Source organism: Bidens hawaiensis, unplaced genomic scaffold (assembly GCF_021521415.1).
Source record: "Bidens hawaiensis isolate Kalapana, Puna unplaced genomic scaffold, B.hawaiensis_p1.1 tig00012605_1, whole genome shotgun sequence".
NCBI classification, from domain to species: Eukaryota; Viridiplantae; Streptophyta; class Magnoliopsida; order Asterales; family Asteraceae; genus Bidens; species Bidens hawaiensis.
In genome coordinates this window covers 1-15,479 of record NW_027492035.1, presented here as the reverse complement: position 1 = coordinate 15,479, position 15,479 = coordinate 1, and the positions used below count along the sequence as shown (strand labels likewise).

Below are 15,479 nucleotides of genomic sequence, written 5' to 3'. Positions count from 1 at the left end.
AAAATTGAACACCCAAAAAATGGGACCCCATTGTCAAAAAATGCTGGGTCCACCACTGATCATGCCTCCCGTCCTGTAGATATTACTATCATGGATTTTGTAAAAACATCCAGACAAAATAGGGGTTTAAAACAAAATGGGTTCATGGCTTTCATTGTGGTCAGACGGGTAATACGTAGGCTCACTTATTAACTCGGATAACTACAAAATGAGGAACCATGACCAAACCTTATTACAACTTATGTGTTCTATATACGTATTTCGTGGGAGGGGTTCCATAAACTGCTCGCACCTAACTTCTTTTTTTTTTAATAGAAAAAAAAACCGAGAAAGTATGCTAATTTTTTTATTATAAAAGTTGTCATTATAGATTATTACCCGCTAATGAGTTATAACTCGAACCATTAAAATCTACTTACCTTTTTTATTTTATCTACCATAACCTTCTTCAAAAGATGCAAATCTACTAGACATCAGTTTGAAACAACTGGAGTTATTGGGGCTTTTTATACTTTCACTTGAACATAAATTTGACGGAACTTTTCATTCAACTATTCACAAAATAATGCTTTAGATTACAACATAGCAATCATCACCCCATGAAAGTAAGTGTTAAAGGCTGAAGTAGCAATTACAACCAATGGTAAAGTAAATTTGTTTGCTCGAATGAACGAGCCAACAAGGTCTTGAAGTTAGGATTTGACTTTGATGGTAAAGTAAATTTGTTTGCGCGAATGAATAATGTACTAAATTTTATCACAGTCAAAATATTACAAATTGTTTTGAAATGACATAAATGAAAGTTATAGATAGACAAAATTACCTATTCATTGTTGTCGCTTGTTAAATGGTCATTATAGAATCAGCCAATAAATTATGTATTGAGCTATTAAAACTTAGTTTCCCCCTTTTATTTTATTAACCCTAACCTTAGACTATGTATAGTGGTTTTAACTAATTGTTTAATTAAAATGCCACGCCTACGCCATGTAGGCAAAAATGAATTTACTAAATTCTCTTTTAAATCAAGTGTAGTGGTTTTAACTAACTATATTTATTACCTGATCATTTTTTATTTATGCAATATCTTATTATTCAATAAACCTAATAATTCAAATAATAAAACCATAAAATAAAATACTTGAATATTATAATAAACTAAAAGTTACAAGCCTTAGGAATAAAAAAACGACACCTTCATAGGTTGAAGATTAAGATGAGTGCCCTCATTTCGGTAAAATAATCTTTCATAGGTTTTTCAATAAATTAATCATTCACCAAGTAGCAATATTTGAGCCTCCACACGTTCCCGTTCTAGTGGTGGGCGTTATCTTAGCAATTCCAATCATGATTTTTGGTTGTGCTCGACTAAATAAGTTTTACCCCTTACTCAAACAACTTCGATTATCACCGCCTTATTGACTTTTTAAGAAGATTCGTAGCCAGTTGATCCATTTTTATATATATATATATATATATATATATATATATGTATGTATAATTTGAGAGTGAATTATGAGATAATGATTAAAAATACATGAAGGTTTAACGACAAAATTTATACATTTGTGAATTACCCATTAAAATATCCTTAAAATAATCTCTCAATAGTGAGAGAATATCAATCACATACTCTTAGCGCCGCCATGTGCTTAACGAATGATGCTTCAACTAAAATTGTGTAGTGGTGGTTGGCTAGAAGTTAGGATCCAACTCACCATTTTAACGCCTTATTTTTTTCCCACTACGTCTAGTCTTATTGAGAAGATGCAATCTACTAGACATCAATTTAAAGCAAACGAAATTACTAGTGGTTTTCTATATTCTCTTTTCAAAACAAGTCTGTCAGAGTTTTTCAATCATATTTTCACAGGATAATGCTTTCGATTACCATAACAGTCGTCGCCCTAAAAAAGGAAGCATTAAAGGCGAAAAGTAATAGTTACAGCTAGAACAAATGCACCAGCAATGTCTTGAAGATCGAATTTGACTCTAATGGTAAAGTAAATTCATTTGCTCGGATGAGCAATGAGCTAAATTCTATCATCATCAAAATATCACAGAGTGTTTTGAAACGACATAAATGAAAGCTATAGATAGATAGAATTACCTCTTCGTTTTTGTTGCTTATTAAATTGCCATTAGAGAATCAACCAATGAATTATAAATTGAGCTATTAAAACTTAATTTTCCCTTTAATTAACCCTAACCTTGTTGGGAAGATGCAATATACTAGACATCAATTTAAAACAAACGAAATTATTAGTGGCTATCTATACTCTCTCTTCAATGCAAGTCTATCAGATCTTTCCAATCATATTTTCACAGGACATGCTTTTGATTACAACGTAACGGCCATCACCCAATGAAATAAAGCGTTAAATACTAGAAGTAACAGCTACAACTAGAACAAACGAGCCCACACGTCCTTGAAGCCGAAGTAAAGCGGCTAATCACTTTTCAAAATATCTCAGTTGTGTATGTCAGTCGACCGAGAACCACCGTCACCATAACAAACTATCTGAAAAGGAGGTAACTAAACCGTCTAACATTAAAGATTCCGTTTCACTCTAGTTTGATTAATCTTACTACAAATTGTGATGTACAACACTAAAACATAGTAACAACATACCATCTATCATCAAGGGTTTATGTTGTAATAACAAAAACTAATTCCAACCTGAGTCGACTCGTTTTCATCTCTTTCTTTCTTTGTTTCCAGTTTCCCTGATCGAAGCTTTCATATTAATATTAATATTACTGTCACTCTGCTCTCTCTCTCACACACACCAATCAGTCATTCATTCCCATATGTTATAACTTATAACCAACCCTTGACTCAATTTGAACCATGGCGGATGGCTCGTCATCATCCCCAATTCAATCCACAATTTCCAACATCGATCAGCAACCCGTCTCTCAAACCCTACTTTCTTCAATCGAACCCACAATTACTCATAATAATAATAATTCATCATCATCGTCCAGCGTTCTATCTCAACAACAGCAATTGCTTCAGCAACAACAGCAATTTCAAATTCATCAGCAGGGTTTACAGCGGTCGCCATCGATGTCGCGTTTGAATCACATACAACAACAACAGTATAATAATAACAACAACAACAACAACAACAATAATAATAATAATAATAATATTCCTATGAGTACGGGCAGCAACCCTGCCAGGATCTACGGGCAGATGAATTTCACCAACGGCCAGCAGCAGCAGCAGCAGAATCAACAGCAACAACAAATTGGGCAGATTGGGAATGCGAATTTGGCCCGGTCTAACTTGCTCGGTCAAACCGGGCACCTCACAATGAACCCCAATCAAGCAGCACAGATTAATTTGCAATCTCATCTATTAGCTTCGGTAATTTAATTATTATTTTTTATTTTTATAAATGTTGGGTTTAAACTAAAATGTGTGTTATTGTGAGTGTAGCCTCGGGCGAAAACCGGGATGGTTCAAGGAGGGAGTCAATTCCAAGGTGGGCAAATGGGGATGAACATGAACATGAACATGATGGGTTCTTACAATTTGAATAATCAAATTAGGGCAAATGGGGGATCTCTTGCTTTTAACCAACAAAGGATGAATCAGGCCCAAATGCGACCGCAGTTGCCACAGCAAAATGCACTAGCATCTGGTCAGGTATGTATACATATTATCTCAACTACTTATTATCATTAATAAAAACACTTTTTACGGTGAAATAAAATTATTCTAGGTGGATTTTGTTGATTAGTATGATATTATTAGCGTTTTGGTGCGCCTACTAGTTTGATTTTTGTAAGGTTTACAGTTTTGATATAAGCTGTGGCCTCTTGACAGTTGTTATAGACAGTTTAATGCTTCTGATAGGCTTCAAATGTGAAAGTCGTATCGTTTTCTTAACCAATATGGAAACTTTTTTGTGTTTCTTTAGTTACAAGAGTCTATATAGTTGGAGTTAAAGTGGTCATTGGCCGATGAGTGCAATGTATGATCTTTTGTTGTAATTTTCAATGGTCTTGAGCTATGCGTACTAAGATAAATGGCATGAAAAGGTATGCGAGAGTGCTAAGTAATTGGAGTAAATGGATGAATAAAAGATCTAGATTGGGGTAAATGATTTACTTTTGTTTTTTGATTATGCTAGTTTTCTTTTATATATAATATTTTTGCCGTTAAAAAAAGGTGTTAAATAGTTGCACTTACTATCAACATAATTTTTACCAGTAAGTTGAATTTCATTTCATTTAATCCATCATCACTTTGTACAGACAAAAATAAGATTCAAACACTGAGGTTTTGGTTTTTATATTTTGAAACACTGATTTGGGCTTGAAAGTTTCCCGTTGGGCTGGGTTTGACTTTTGGGAGAAATTATTTCTATCTAATGGTTGCAGATGAGGAAATATGGTGAAAACCGTATATACATAATATAAATGCTTTGCTGTTGTTTGGTGGAGAGAGGGCGATGCAAAATTTTAATCAACTTACTTACTAAAATGAGCTGTGGGGAATCAATTAATCACTATGTTACTCAACTTAGATATTTCGTGACCATGTCATATCTTGTTGAAATGTTCACATTGGTAAACAAGTATTCTAAAGGCTTTGAACATGTTTTTGTATGAAGACAAGTTGTATAGAGCCTGAAGTAGTTCCATGTCTATTTTTCTGTTTTAATAGCTTTTTTAATACTACTAAGAAAGAAATAAAACTAAAATCTATTTATGTCTTAGTAGTATTATATTGATTTAATATACAATGGATGTAATGATTCAAAACTCATGTGTTTCATACATTTATTAACTAATAAAAGCTATTAAGACAACAGAAAAGTATTCTGTAACTAATTTAGGTTGTATAAAGCTTGTTTTCATACAAAATTAATTTCAAAGATAGAATGCGTTTTTGCTAATGTTTTCATTTCAATTAATTTGAATCAAAATATGATAAGCTCACAAAATTTTCAAGTTTAGTGACAGTGTTTAATTGATTTCCCACAGCTTATTTTAGTATATAAATTGGTTAAAATTTCACGTCACACTCTCTTAACAAACAACAACAAAGCATTTATATTATATATTTGGAACACTGATTTGGACTTGAAATTTTCCCGATTGGGCTGAGGTTTGACTTTTGAGAGAAGTTGTATTTAAAGTTTGAAGATGAGGAAAATCGGTATAAAAGATGTGTAAATCTTATTGATTTTGATCTTTATAAGATTTGACTACAAAGGTATGTTCACATGTTTATTCAACGGCGAAGACTGGAAGTTCAGATTTTCATTGACTTTAGAAAACTCGAACACGAAAAGTAGGAGTATTTAATGTAGGCGGTTTGTGATATGAGATTTTGTGAGTAGTAAAACAAGTCAAATGGTTGGCCTCTTTACTTTTGTACTTTTGCTAATATCGCGAGTTAATTTTTAGAAATTGCAGGCACAAGGTCTGTCGAGGACGTCATTCATGACCTCACAATTGTCACAATTAGGTCAAAATGGTCAACTAGCCATGTTGCAAAACAATTTAAATCAACAACAATGGTCAAAGCAAATGCCAGCACCTAATTCTCCTTCATTTCGCCTTCAACAACAACAAAGGCAACAGGCACTTTTGAGTCAGCAACTTCCTTCTTCTCAATTGCACAATTCAATGTCATTGAACCAACAACAACTATCACAAATGATTCAACAGCAGCAGCAGCAGCAGCAGGTTAATCAGCAACAACCAATTGGGCATCAGCAACAACAGTTGCCAGGTCAACAACAACTTTTGCAGCAGCAGTCTCCAAGAATTGCAGGATCTGCCGGTCAAAAATCTCTAAGTTTGACCGGATCACAACCTGATGCAACTGCATCGGGGACCACCACTCCAGGCGGCAGTTCGAGCCAAGGCACAGAAGCCAGCAATCATCTTCTTGGTAAAAGAAAAATTCAAGATTTGGTTGCACAGGTCAGTCGATTTAGATTCTGCATTATAAATTAGGGATTTCAATATGAGCATCTGTGTTTGAATTAGGGTTTCATCAGTTTGTGTTTATGTATATGATTTAGGGATATCAAATTGATATTATGTATTTGAATTAGGAATCGGTGATTAATAAGTTATTTGGTGAATTTGGTATAAAATTATTCACATTAATTTTTTTTTTCGGTTTTCAGGTGGATCCAAATGCAACTTTAGATCCTGAAGTTGAAGATCTTCTTTTGATGCTTGCTGATGAATTTATCGATTCGGTGAGACTCGCTAACTGTACAATATAAACTTTGTTATTCTTGTACCAATGGTTTGTTCGTACTTGATAATACACCGTGGATCGAGAAGTTTTAGCTGTTCCAACAAATTTTTTTGAATTGAAAATTTGCTCAAATAAGATACTTCCGATTTCTACATCGAAGATATACTTACGGGTAATGTGTCAAAACAGGATTGGGGTTGAAAAGGGCTGTTCTTAGTATGGGCTGGGCTGACCCACAAACATTATATTGTCCATTATATGTATTTATAAGTAGTTAAATTTTAAACTATTTTGTAGGTTACTTCATTTGGAGCCACATTGGCAAAACATAGAAAATCTTCAATTGTGGAATCAAAAGACGTGCTGCTACACCTAGGTATGTGTTTCATCCTGACACATTGTAAGATCCATAGACGGGCTTGAGAGTGGCCCAATAAGGCCAAGCTGATTCCAAAAGGGGGCATATTGGGGCTAATATCTGATCAAAAGCCTGATTAGGGTCATTCCTAGGACGAATTAGGCATAAATGTGTGGTTCTTAATAGGCCTGTAATTCTGTAAACGAACTGAACATTCAGTGAGCAGTTCATAAACCGTTTGACTAGAGGTTTGTTTATGTTTGTTTATTTAATAAACAAACAAACATGAACACAAAGTTTTGTTCATTTAGTAAAATGAACGAATATAAACACGTCTCGGTCGGTCATTTATATTCATTCATTTAACTTCGTTTATGTTCATTCATTTACATTTGTTTAATTTCATTAGTTTACGTTTGTTAATATATATGCATTTATATTTTTTTGGCCCATCACAACTTAGTCGAGTTTCAATAACTTTTTAGGCCAAAACATTGTTTTCATGTTACTTTTAACTTATTTAGCACATTGATGCTAGTTTATCTATGGTCAGCTATGCTCATTCATTTACGTTTGTGAACCGTTCATTTATACTATTAACGAACGGACATAAACAAACATGAGCATGCTCATTTTCTTATTGGATGAACAAGAAGCCCATGTACGGTTTGCCTAACTCTAAACCCTTGAACCCAATACTTCAAAATTGTTTTTTTTTTTCATTTAGCATACATGTAGTTTTCAGTTTATTAGTATATCGTTTAATGTTTTTTTGTAAGTTATCTTAAATGTAAATTTGTATATTTTAATGTATTCGAAAACTAATTTGAGGTGTTTTTCTCTAAAGGTATAGTTTTTTCTTTTACAATTTTAAAATTCTAAACAATTAATATTTCTAATATTAAAAACATTTTTTGTTTACAGATTTATAACTTAAAAACCTAGTTTTTAATAATAAATTATTTTAATAAATACCAGACCTAAATCAGTCCCTTTCTCCCAGCAAAGGACTGGGCTTCAGCAGCTATTTTAGGAGCCCAGTTAGGGCAGGTCTTTGTGCACCTCTAGACTCTAGATAAACTCAAGTGCTTCAAATGCAATTATAGTTTCAATTTAACACTTTGTTCTAGTAACCCAAATTTTACAATTGTCAAGATCAAATGCCACCAACTTTGTTTTGCTTTTACAAATTACTCTTACACAACAAAGTAAAGGCAAAGAAGATGTTTGTAATACAAGGATAAAGTTGTCAAGAAGTTAAAGTTGGTTTATATTGCAACTTTTACATGTATAGTTCTGGTGACAGTGTGACACCCTTGTTTTTTTTTTTTTACTATTAGTTTGCGCTATATTTTTACAGAAAAGAACTACAACTTAACAATTCCTGGATTCTCAAGTGAAGAGAAGAAGCAAGAACAAAACCGCGTAAGTTTCTTTAAAATGTTCATTCATATTTGTTGAATCGTTAATTCATTATTATATTAATAATATGCAGCCAGCAAGTGACCTCCACAAGAAGCGCATCGATATGGTAAGCATTATATGATATTACTCACTTTTGATAATGTAATTATTTCGTTTAAATAACTAAAAGATTATTAACTCAGATACAAGGACTGATGGAGAATTCTTATTCTGAAGCAACTATGAGTAATTCTAAACCGGACCAACGTAACCAGTTTGGGCCCAATCAGTTGACCAGGCCTTCCCCAAGCTCAGACCAGCTGAACCATCTTTCCAACCCTGGTCAAAATCAGCAACACAAACAAGGGTTTGATGGTTACTAGTTCAGTCTAACCTAACCTCTCAGATATCAGGTTTGCCAATATTTTTTCACTTTTTATATCAAATTACAATTTGGTGTTATTCTAACGACGGCCGACAAGTTTGACCCAACTACGTACGAATTAGTTGATATTGGTTTTATTTAGCATCTCAAATATATAATTTTTGTGATCATAGAAAAGAAAGACCGGGCAGTTTGTTACGGGTCAACCTTAATCCGTTTGGCTTGTTTCCTTTTTCTACCTGGATTCTCTTATTCTTATTTGCAAAGTCAACTGATTTCTCTACTGATTCTTGTGTTGGATCTTGCAGATTGGAGGGTGTGACATATGAATTGTAAAATATAGGAGATATAGAGGGATAGTTTCAGTCAACAAACAAATAATATAACTTATGCAGCTTAGTTTGAGGACATGCTTTGATTTCTGTTTTTACAAATGGTGATTTAAACTTTAAAGAAGTTTATGTTAATCTATTTCATATTTTGTTATTACCATTGGTCCATTGCATGGTATGGCACACACGTGTTAAAAAGGGAGATCGCACTAGGCAAAATTTTGAAGAAAAATGCTCCACTTTTTGTAAATTAAACGTTTAGTAAGAGCATTCAGAACCCATCCATCAAACCTTCTCTCTAGCCGTGTCAATCATGTCAGGGTTGGTGGGTTGATGAATTTTGGGTTGGTGGGTTGGCGTGTTGAGATTCTTCCATCCTAATCCAACCCATTTAAATTTGTGTTGTGTTCGGGTCAACCCATTTTACGTTCATTTACAAATATAAGTAATGTCTGGTGACCTAGTAATAATTTAAATATATGATTACTCTTATTCATATAAAACATTTTAGTAATTTATGATAGATCTTGTTTTTGTATAATTTATCTCTCATTATTAATTAAGAAACTTGGTTTTACATATTTAACTCAAGATAAGAACAAATAAATCGAATTCATCATAGAATATACCGTTTAAACTAACTAAATAGATTTCGGAAGTAAAAAAGTAGATAAAAGTGGTTTTGAAAATAAATTAGTTTTACTTTTAAAAGTTAATAGATATATGAAAAATTAAAAAAATATCTAAGAATTTAGCATTTATATCTCTAAAATGAAAATATTAATTTCTCTAAAATTCTAAAAGCATGTTAATAGGTCAACCCCCCAATTTTAGAGGGTTGTGTTCAGGTTGACCCATTTAAGAAAATAGGCCGTGTCATTCGATCAAAACCTATATTTTTTCATGTCGGGTTTCGGGTCGAGTCAGCAATTACCGGCCATGCCTCTCTCATCTTTAAAATATAAAAAATTCTTTAAAAAAAAACACTTAATCGTTTCCACCATTTCATTTCTTTAACTCCAAATTATAAAATGTTGTTACAATAACTTTTCATATATATGAAATACTACTATTTATCTTCCTTTAAATTTATGTAAATGCATAAAAACGAGATATTAATAAATAAGCGTTTCTGAAAATAAAAATATGGAATGAGAAGTGAGTTTTTTTTTTTAATTGAGAAATAAATTTGAAAGGTGATAATTAAAGAAAATCACATAATTGTCACCCTTGGGTGCATATTTTAGCTCTTTGGTCATGAAATGTGTGAAGTTATGTTTTACGTTTATAGCGTGTCAAAACTATCTTAAAGTTATCCAACTGAAAGGCTACCCGACTCATCTGGACCTGAAAATTTTTTACGACGAAAAAATCAAGCACCTAAAAATCACAAACAGAAACAATTTCTAACACCGACATTGAGTACCCAGCCTGCCTTCATAATTTTATTTTATTTTTTTTTAAGCAGCCTCATAATATTAATGGAAAAGAAAAATTTTACTGTTTATAATTTGTCGTTATTTTGACTTTTAAGTTGACATTAACCATCAATCCAAACCCCTGCTTTCAATCTTTGATAGCTTAAACCCGTAGGTTTGCAGTCACTGACGCCTTTCGTTCTTATGTATCACGCCATAAATAAATTACGCATTTTCTTATTTCATTTCAGATCGTTCCCTTTTCTTTTTGTAAAAAAAAAAATGGTTTTACAGTTTGTCGGTGGATCTAGGTTCTCCTGTCCGGTTTCACACTTTCACCTCATTTTTGTTCAGTGTTATAAACACCGATACTGTTACCAAACAGAACACATAACTTGATCACTTGTCGGTCAAACCAATTAAACTAAGTTACCTCATAACTAATTTTAAGTAATATTTATAAGTTATAACATGTATAAACTAAATATCATAATTAATTGTAAAAATATTTATAGTACCTGACCTTATAATTTTTTAAAAAAAGTATATTAAATGTTTAGATTTAAAAGAAAAGTATATACATATAATTTTAAGAGAATAAAACACCATATAACATACATACAAAAAATAACAACAAATAACCTTTTGAAAAAAATATATGCATTAGCTAACTATAAATACCAACACCAGATTATTTTCATCAGTTGAAATTTTAGAAAAACAGGTTATACGTATTTTCAATATCAAATAACTAATTAAAACGGGTCGAACTACTTGTCTACTTGGCAGTTCAACTGCCACTCACAAAAAAACCGACCGGTTCACCCATTCTCGTTTCAACCCAACTCAACTGAACCATCGAGAGTCGGGCCTTAACGATACTTCTGTTTTGTCACGTTTACATTCAATACTTATACTGTATATATAACATAATACAAATAATATGTTACATGGTACAAAGCTACAAAACCAAGAGATACAGTTTTTAATACTTTAGTTGGATAATAACATTGATATTGATAATACCTATAAAATTATTTAAAAGATTTGTTACTAGTTCCTACAAAACATAATCGCACCTCATTTCGCCATAGCAAGTTTCAGCCACACCACACTTGATATTTTCATCCTTCCCCCGGGTCAAGATTATCGGTCAACTCACTCGGGATGGCATTCTCAATATCATTTGCACCCTGTTGGTCTTCAAGTCCAGGTGGCTGCCCCGGGTTTCCAGCCCATACCATGTCAGCATAATCATCACATGGCTCACTACAATCCTCGATCATCAAGGGGCCCGTTTCTCGTGGGGACCGCTTCGCCAGATCACCAGCGATCAATGTTGAACTCGAACATATTCTTTTAACGTCGTATCTGCTAATGTCAAAGTTCGTCACTGCACTTGTCCCTCTAAATTTTATGGCTGCTATGTCGTAAGCTTCTGCTGCTTCCTCTTGTGTGCCTATTATATATATCATATTATTATACAATCTTTGAGCATAATATGCTCACAAATTTATTATAAGAATATATATATATATATATATATAACAAACTGTTTCTATACTGCTTTCTTTCTTAGACAGCTCGGGAGTGTAAACGAGTGGCGCTCGTAAGTTACTTGAGATCGGCTCACTGAAAGCCTGAATTGGACCGAGCCTAAACGAGGTCAAACATAAAAGTAAGCTTGTTAAATAAACGAGTCTGAGTCTGAGCCTGAGCCAAAGCTTCACTTATCGAGTTGGAGTTGTGGACCTAGCTCTCGAGCCTAAACAAGCCTATTACTTACATAACTTGTATTTAATATATTAAATAACTATATATAATAATTTCTATTACACAAAAGATCATGATCAAAGTAAGTAAATAATATATATTATGCCATATATACAAGTTATAATTAAAAAATATATTAAAACGAATATATTAATAAATGAATGAATAATATAAAAACTATAATTAAAGTATATATTGAACTCGAGTTATAAAAACTACTCACGAACTGAGGTCAAGTTTTAAAAACATGAGCTCAAAATGAGCCGAACAGAGCTCAAGCTCTTGTAAGTTTAACCGAGTTGACTTCAAGCCCGGGTCTAGCTGAGCTCAAGGTTGGCTTGTTAAGTTGCCCCCATATAATTAACCTACTTCAAACTGTTTACCTAAACAGCTAATACCCTAAGCTGTTTTCTATAAGCGATAACCCGCAACCAGAAAATTTGTGGGACTCTCGTCTCCACAAATACCATGCTAAGTTGCTAACCAATAGGATACCTAACTATGCAGCTATTTTATTATATAATAAACGAAGTATCAAAACATAGCATCAATATATCTTAATAATTTATTCAAGCTTTTAGAAATGGAGTATCAATAATACCCAAAACATGTGTGACATAAATTTGTAGGCATGGTTTGCATGTTGGTTTGTTTTAATTTTAAATAAAAACCAAAAAACATCATTTCAATCAACTTATTTGTCCATTTCACTAAATGGAATCAATTTTTGAGAAAATCTTGAATCAAGAACCAAATCTGAAAACTAGTTTTGTGAAAATCTAGAATAAAAAAACCAAACAAAACATGCACATATATTCTAGTCTAGTCTGGTTTGGTCCATATGAGTTTGTGAAAACAACAAAAAAGTGATAAATAATTGGTATATACGAACTCCATACATGTGATAAAATAAAGTGTACAATGAATGAACTTACTAAAGGTACCAAGGTACAAGTCCTTATTGCCTGCAACCCTCCCAATTCTAGCTTGCCACCTTCCATGTTGATGATGCCTGCAAAATATTAAACTTTTGTAACCAAAACCAATTTATTGATCACTGAAACAACATTTGACCACATTCATCTTTATGTACAATGTTTCAGATATTTGACCAATGGTTTTATAAAACACATCATCAGCTTATTGACGCCGTAACTACACTTTATATAATATAGGGTCCAAAAGTGACATTTGCATGGCACAACAAGCAACTGCAAAAATGATATGATGCTTCTTTTGTGACCAACAAAAGTTATCTCATGTGTGCCTTCACAAAAGGTGGAGCATATAGCAACCATGCTTTGAGAACTTGTACACCATGCATCAAAGATTTCTCTGAAACCGGTACCTTGTTACTCCTCTATAAATTGATGCACCTCTTGAAAACCCGCTGCTTTTCCTGTATTCAATACGTTGTAACATGTCAAAATACAAAGTTCTCATAATAAAACTACATTTTGATGTCGGTTTTCAGTTTTTAGTTTTATATTACCTTCTTAAGTTGGCTACAAATTCTTGCCTATTCATGTTTTTCATCTCCTCGAGTTCTTTCTCATATTCAGCTAGCTAGATCACGAACAAACCATTTCGTGAGTCATAGGTTATAAAGAATATGTCCATATATGAAATAGACGAATAAATAAAATAAAATAAAAACTTACAGGGAAATTAATATGAGTTGTAGGACCCCAATATTTAAGAGCAGCCAAGTCATAAGCTCTTGCTGCTTTTTCTTCATTGTCATATCCCCCTGAATACCACATGCTCAAAATTAAAAACCTTGGTTCTAAAAAAAACATACTCGAAAAATGTTGGGACATCACGAGACATCAAACGAATTCCGTGATCTTGTTAAATAAAAAGACCGAAAATATCTTCTCATTTATTGATGGAGAATGATGTCTCGTGTTTTTAGTCTCCTTGATATAAGATTGTATTATGAAAACATTATACCACATGCGACAACAGGACACGAAAAGTGAAACAACATATCTGAACCGAAAATGTCTTTGGCCCGTCAACTAATATTCTAATTATTAAATCTTCATTTTCAGTTCCAAACACCCTTAAAGATACAATAAACTCGAATAATAAAACAGCCAAAAACACACAACTTACCGAGATAAACTGATGTCGATGAACAAACGCATCCCGGAAAATCATATAAAACGGCATTAGTATCATTCATATTAATTATAATGGAATATAAAATTATAAATTAATCAAAAGGTCAACTTAATTTCTACCTTGCCTGCCTTTTCGAGTTTGGCCTTCTTTTCGGCAACTATTATCCCACAAATGAGCTTCGTATCTTCCGGTCCATCGGTGCCTGGTGACCCCACGGAACCAAGAAGTCCTTTGCCCAAAACCATCAATTGCTTTACGAGTAACCACTTCTCCTGTGCTGCTTTTGGACGATGACTTCATTTCGACAACCGAACGTTTTCGGTTGTCCGCGGCCGGTACCACCGCCAGAGACAAACACTCCTGGTCACCGTCTGGCGGCGGTAGTGGTAGTGGCGGTGGCGGTGGTTGAATTGAGGGTTGACGTAACCATGTTTTGATCTCGGGCGTCTGAGTGATGGCATTTGCACCGTCGTACGGGATCATATAGTTTTCGTTTGTGGTGGTGGGGTAGTATGGGTAGCCGTAGTGCAGTAGAAACGGCGGTGGCGGTGGTGGTAAGTAGGAGCTGACGGGGTGTGCAGAGTCGACACGATCACCATGTGCTGGACGATATGCTTGGTAGTGAGATATGTTGACGCTTACGTCACCACCGCCGCCACTAGCACCGCCTTGTTCGTGTTGTTTTGCAGCGTTGGAGTAACAACCGCCGCCTAAAAAATCCTCCAGCTTTGGAACACCGTCATCTAATCTCCATCCTGCTAATAACAATAAAATATATTTAAGACATATAGAGTTGTTACTAGCTAAAAAAGAAAGATAATATTATTCTATGTATAAATAAATAAAAGATATTAATTAATAAGATATACCTGCAGCAGCTTGTGTTTGTGTAGGAGAAGGGTGGACGGGGATAACCGCCATGGGAGGAGGAGCAGGGTCATGTTGAAGTTGATGATGAGTTGAAGAAGGCAGGTGATTAATGGAGAAGCCTAACCAGTCGCTCATAGCTAGCCAGGGGGTTGTAGTCGAATACAATCTAAAATCTAAAACAAATACAAATACAAGTAGAAATGAATGAATCAAATTTCTCTTTCCGCTGTTTTATTTTTTTTTCTCGGTTATCGTGTTCCATCTCTTCAATTTCTTTCTTTCGCCTGACACACTCTCTCCCACCTCTACCGTCAATTATTTTTCTTTTTCTTCAAACCCAAACAATATACTACTGCGTTACTATTTTATTTTTTACTTATATAAAGATGTTGTTACATGTATATTGTAGTGCTCTTTTTCTTTAGTTTTGAATTGTGCCGCGGCATTTTAACGTGCTAAGGTGTGTTTAATGTGCACACACTATATTAATTGCTAAAAGTTATAATTTTTAAGGAACGAGTGATTATATACTATTACTCTAGATTGATTTTATTATATGGTAAAGACCATACGTTGTGGA

The 15,479-nt window shown here is 33.6% G+C and overlaps 2 protein-coding genes across 2 annotated transcripts; one reads left to right on the top strand and one right to left on the bottom strand.

Annotated features, from left to right (window-relative positions):
- The first annotated feature begins 2,851 nt into the window (after positions 1–2,851).
- LOC143541467 (transcription initiation factor TFIID subunit 12b-like) lies at positions 2,852–8,889 on the top strand. The gene is made up of 9 exons (XM_077034289.1): positions 2,852–3,373; positions 3,446–3,655; positions 5,425–5,946; positions 6,156–6,230; positions 6,530–6,608; positions 7,951–8,015; positions 8,086–8,121; positions 8,198–8,407; positions 8,688–8,889. Exons 1-8 carry the CDS (start codon positions 2,852–2,854, stop codon positions 8,375–8,377), a joined length of 1,689 nt encoding a protein of 562 aa, XP_076890404.1. The 3' UTR covers positions 8,378–8,407; positions 8,688–8,889.
- A 2,324-nt stretch (positions 8,890–11,213) lies between these two features.
- On the bottom strand, positions 11,214–15,034 carry LOC143541500 (AP2-like ethylene-responsive transcription factor BBM2). The gene is made up of 7 exons (XM_077034316.1): positions 14,899–15,034; positions 14,149–14,784; positions 13,564–13,652; positions 13,395–13,468; positions 13,251–13,301; positions 12,838–12,914; positions 11,214–11,588 (listed from the first exon to the last, which is right to left on the bottom strand). Exons 1-7 carry the CDS (start codon positions 15,032–15,034, stop codon positions 11,254–11,256), a joined length of 1,398 nt encoding a protein of 465 aa, XP_076890431.1. The 3' UTR covers positions 11,214–11,253.
- Between the last annotated feature and the right edge of the window lie 445 nt (positions 15,035–15,479).

Excerpts from the sequence above, each read along its gene's own strand:
- LOC143541467 (XM_077034289.1), top strand. The coding sequence starts at position 2,852 with ATGGCGGATGGCTCGTCATCATCCCCAATTCAATCCACAATTTCCAAC. Across the intron at positions 6,231-6,529 it reads CTGATGAATTTATCGATTCG|GTTACTTCATTTGGAGCCAC; the intron begins GTGAGACTCGCT and ends ACTATTTTGTAG. Across the intron at positions 8,122-8,197 it reads ACAAGAAGCGCATCGATATG|ATACAAGGACTGATGGAGAA; the intron begins GTAAGCATTATA and ends TTATTAACTCAG.
- LOC143541500 (XM_077034316.1), bottom strand. The coding sequence starts at position 15,034 with ATGAGCGACTGGTTAGGCTTCTCCATTAATCACCTGCCTTCTTCAACT. Across the intron at positions 13,653-14,148 it reads AACTCGAAAAGGCAGGCAAG|GGGGATATGACAATGAAGAA; the intron begins GTAGAAATTAAG and ends TGTGGTATTCAG. Across the intron at positions 13,302-13,394 it reads TTTGTAGCCAACTTAAGAAG|GAAAAGCAGCGGGTTTTCAA; the intron begins GTAATATAAAAC and ends TATTGAATACAG.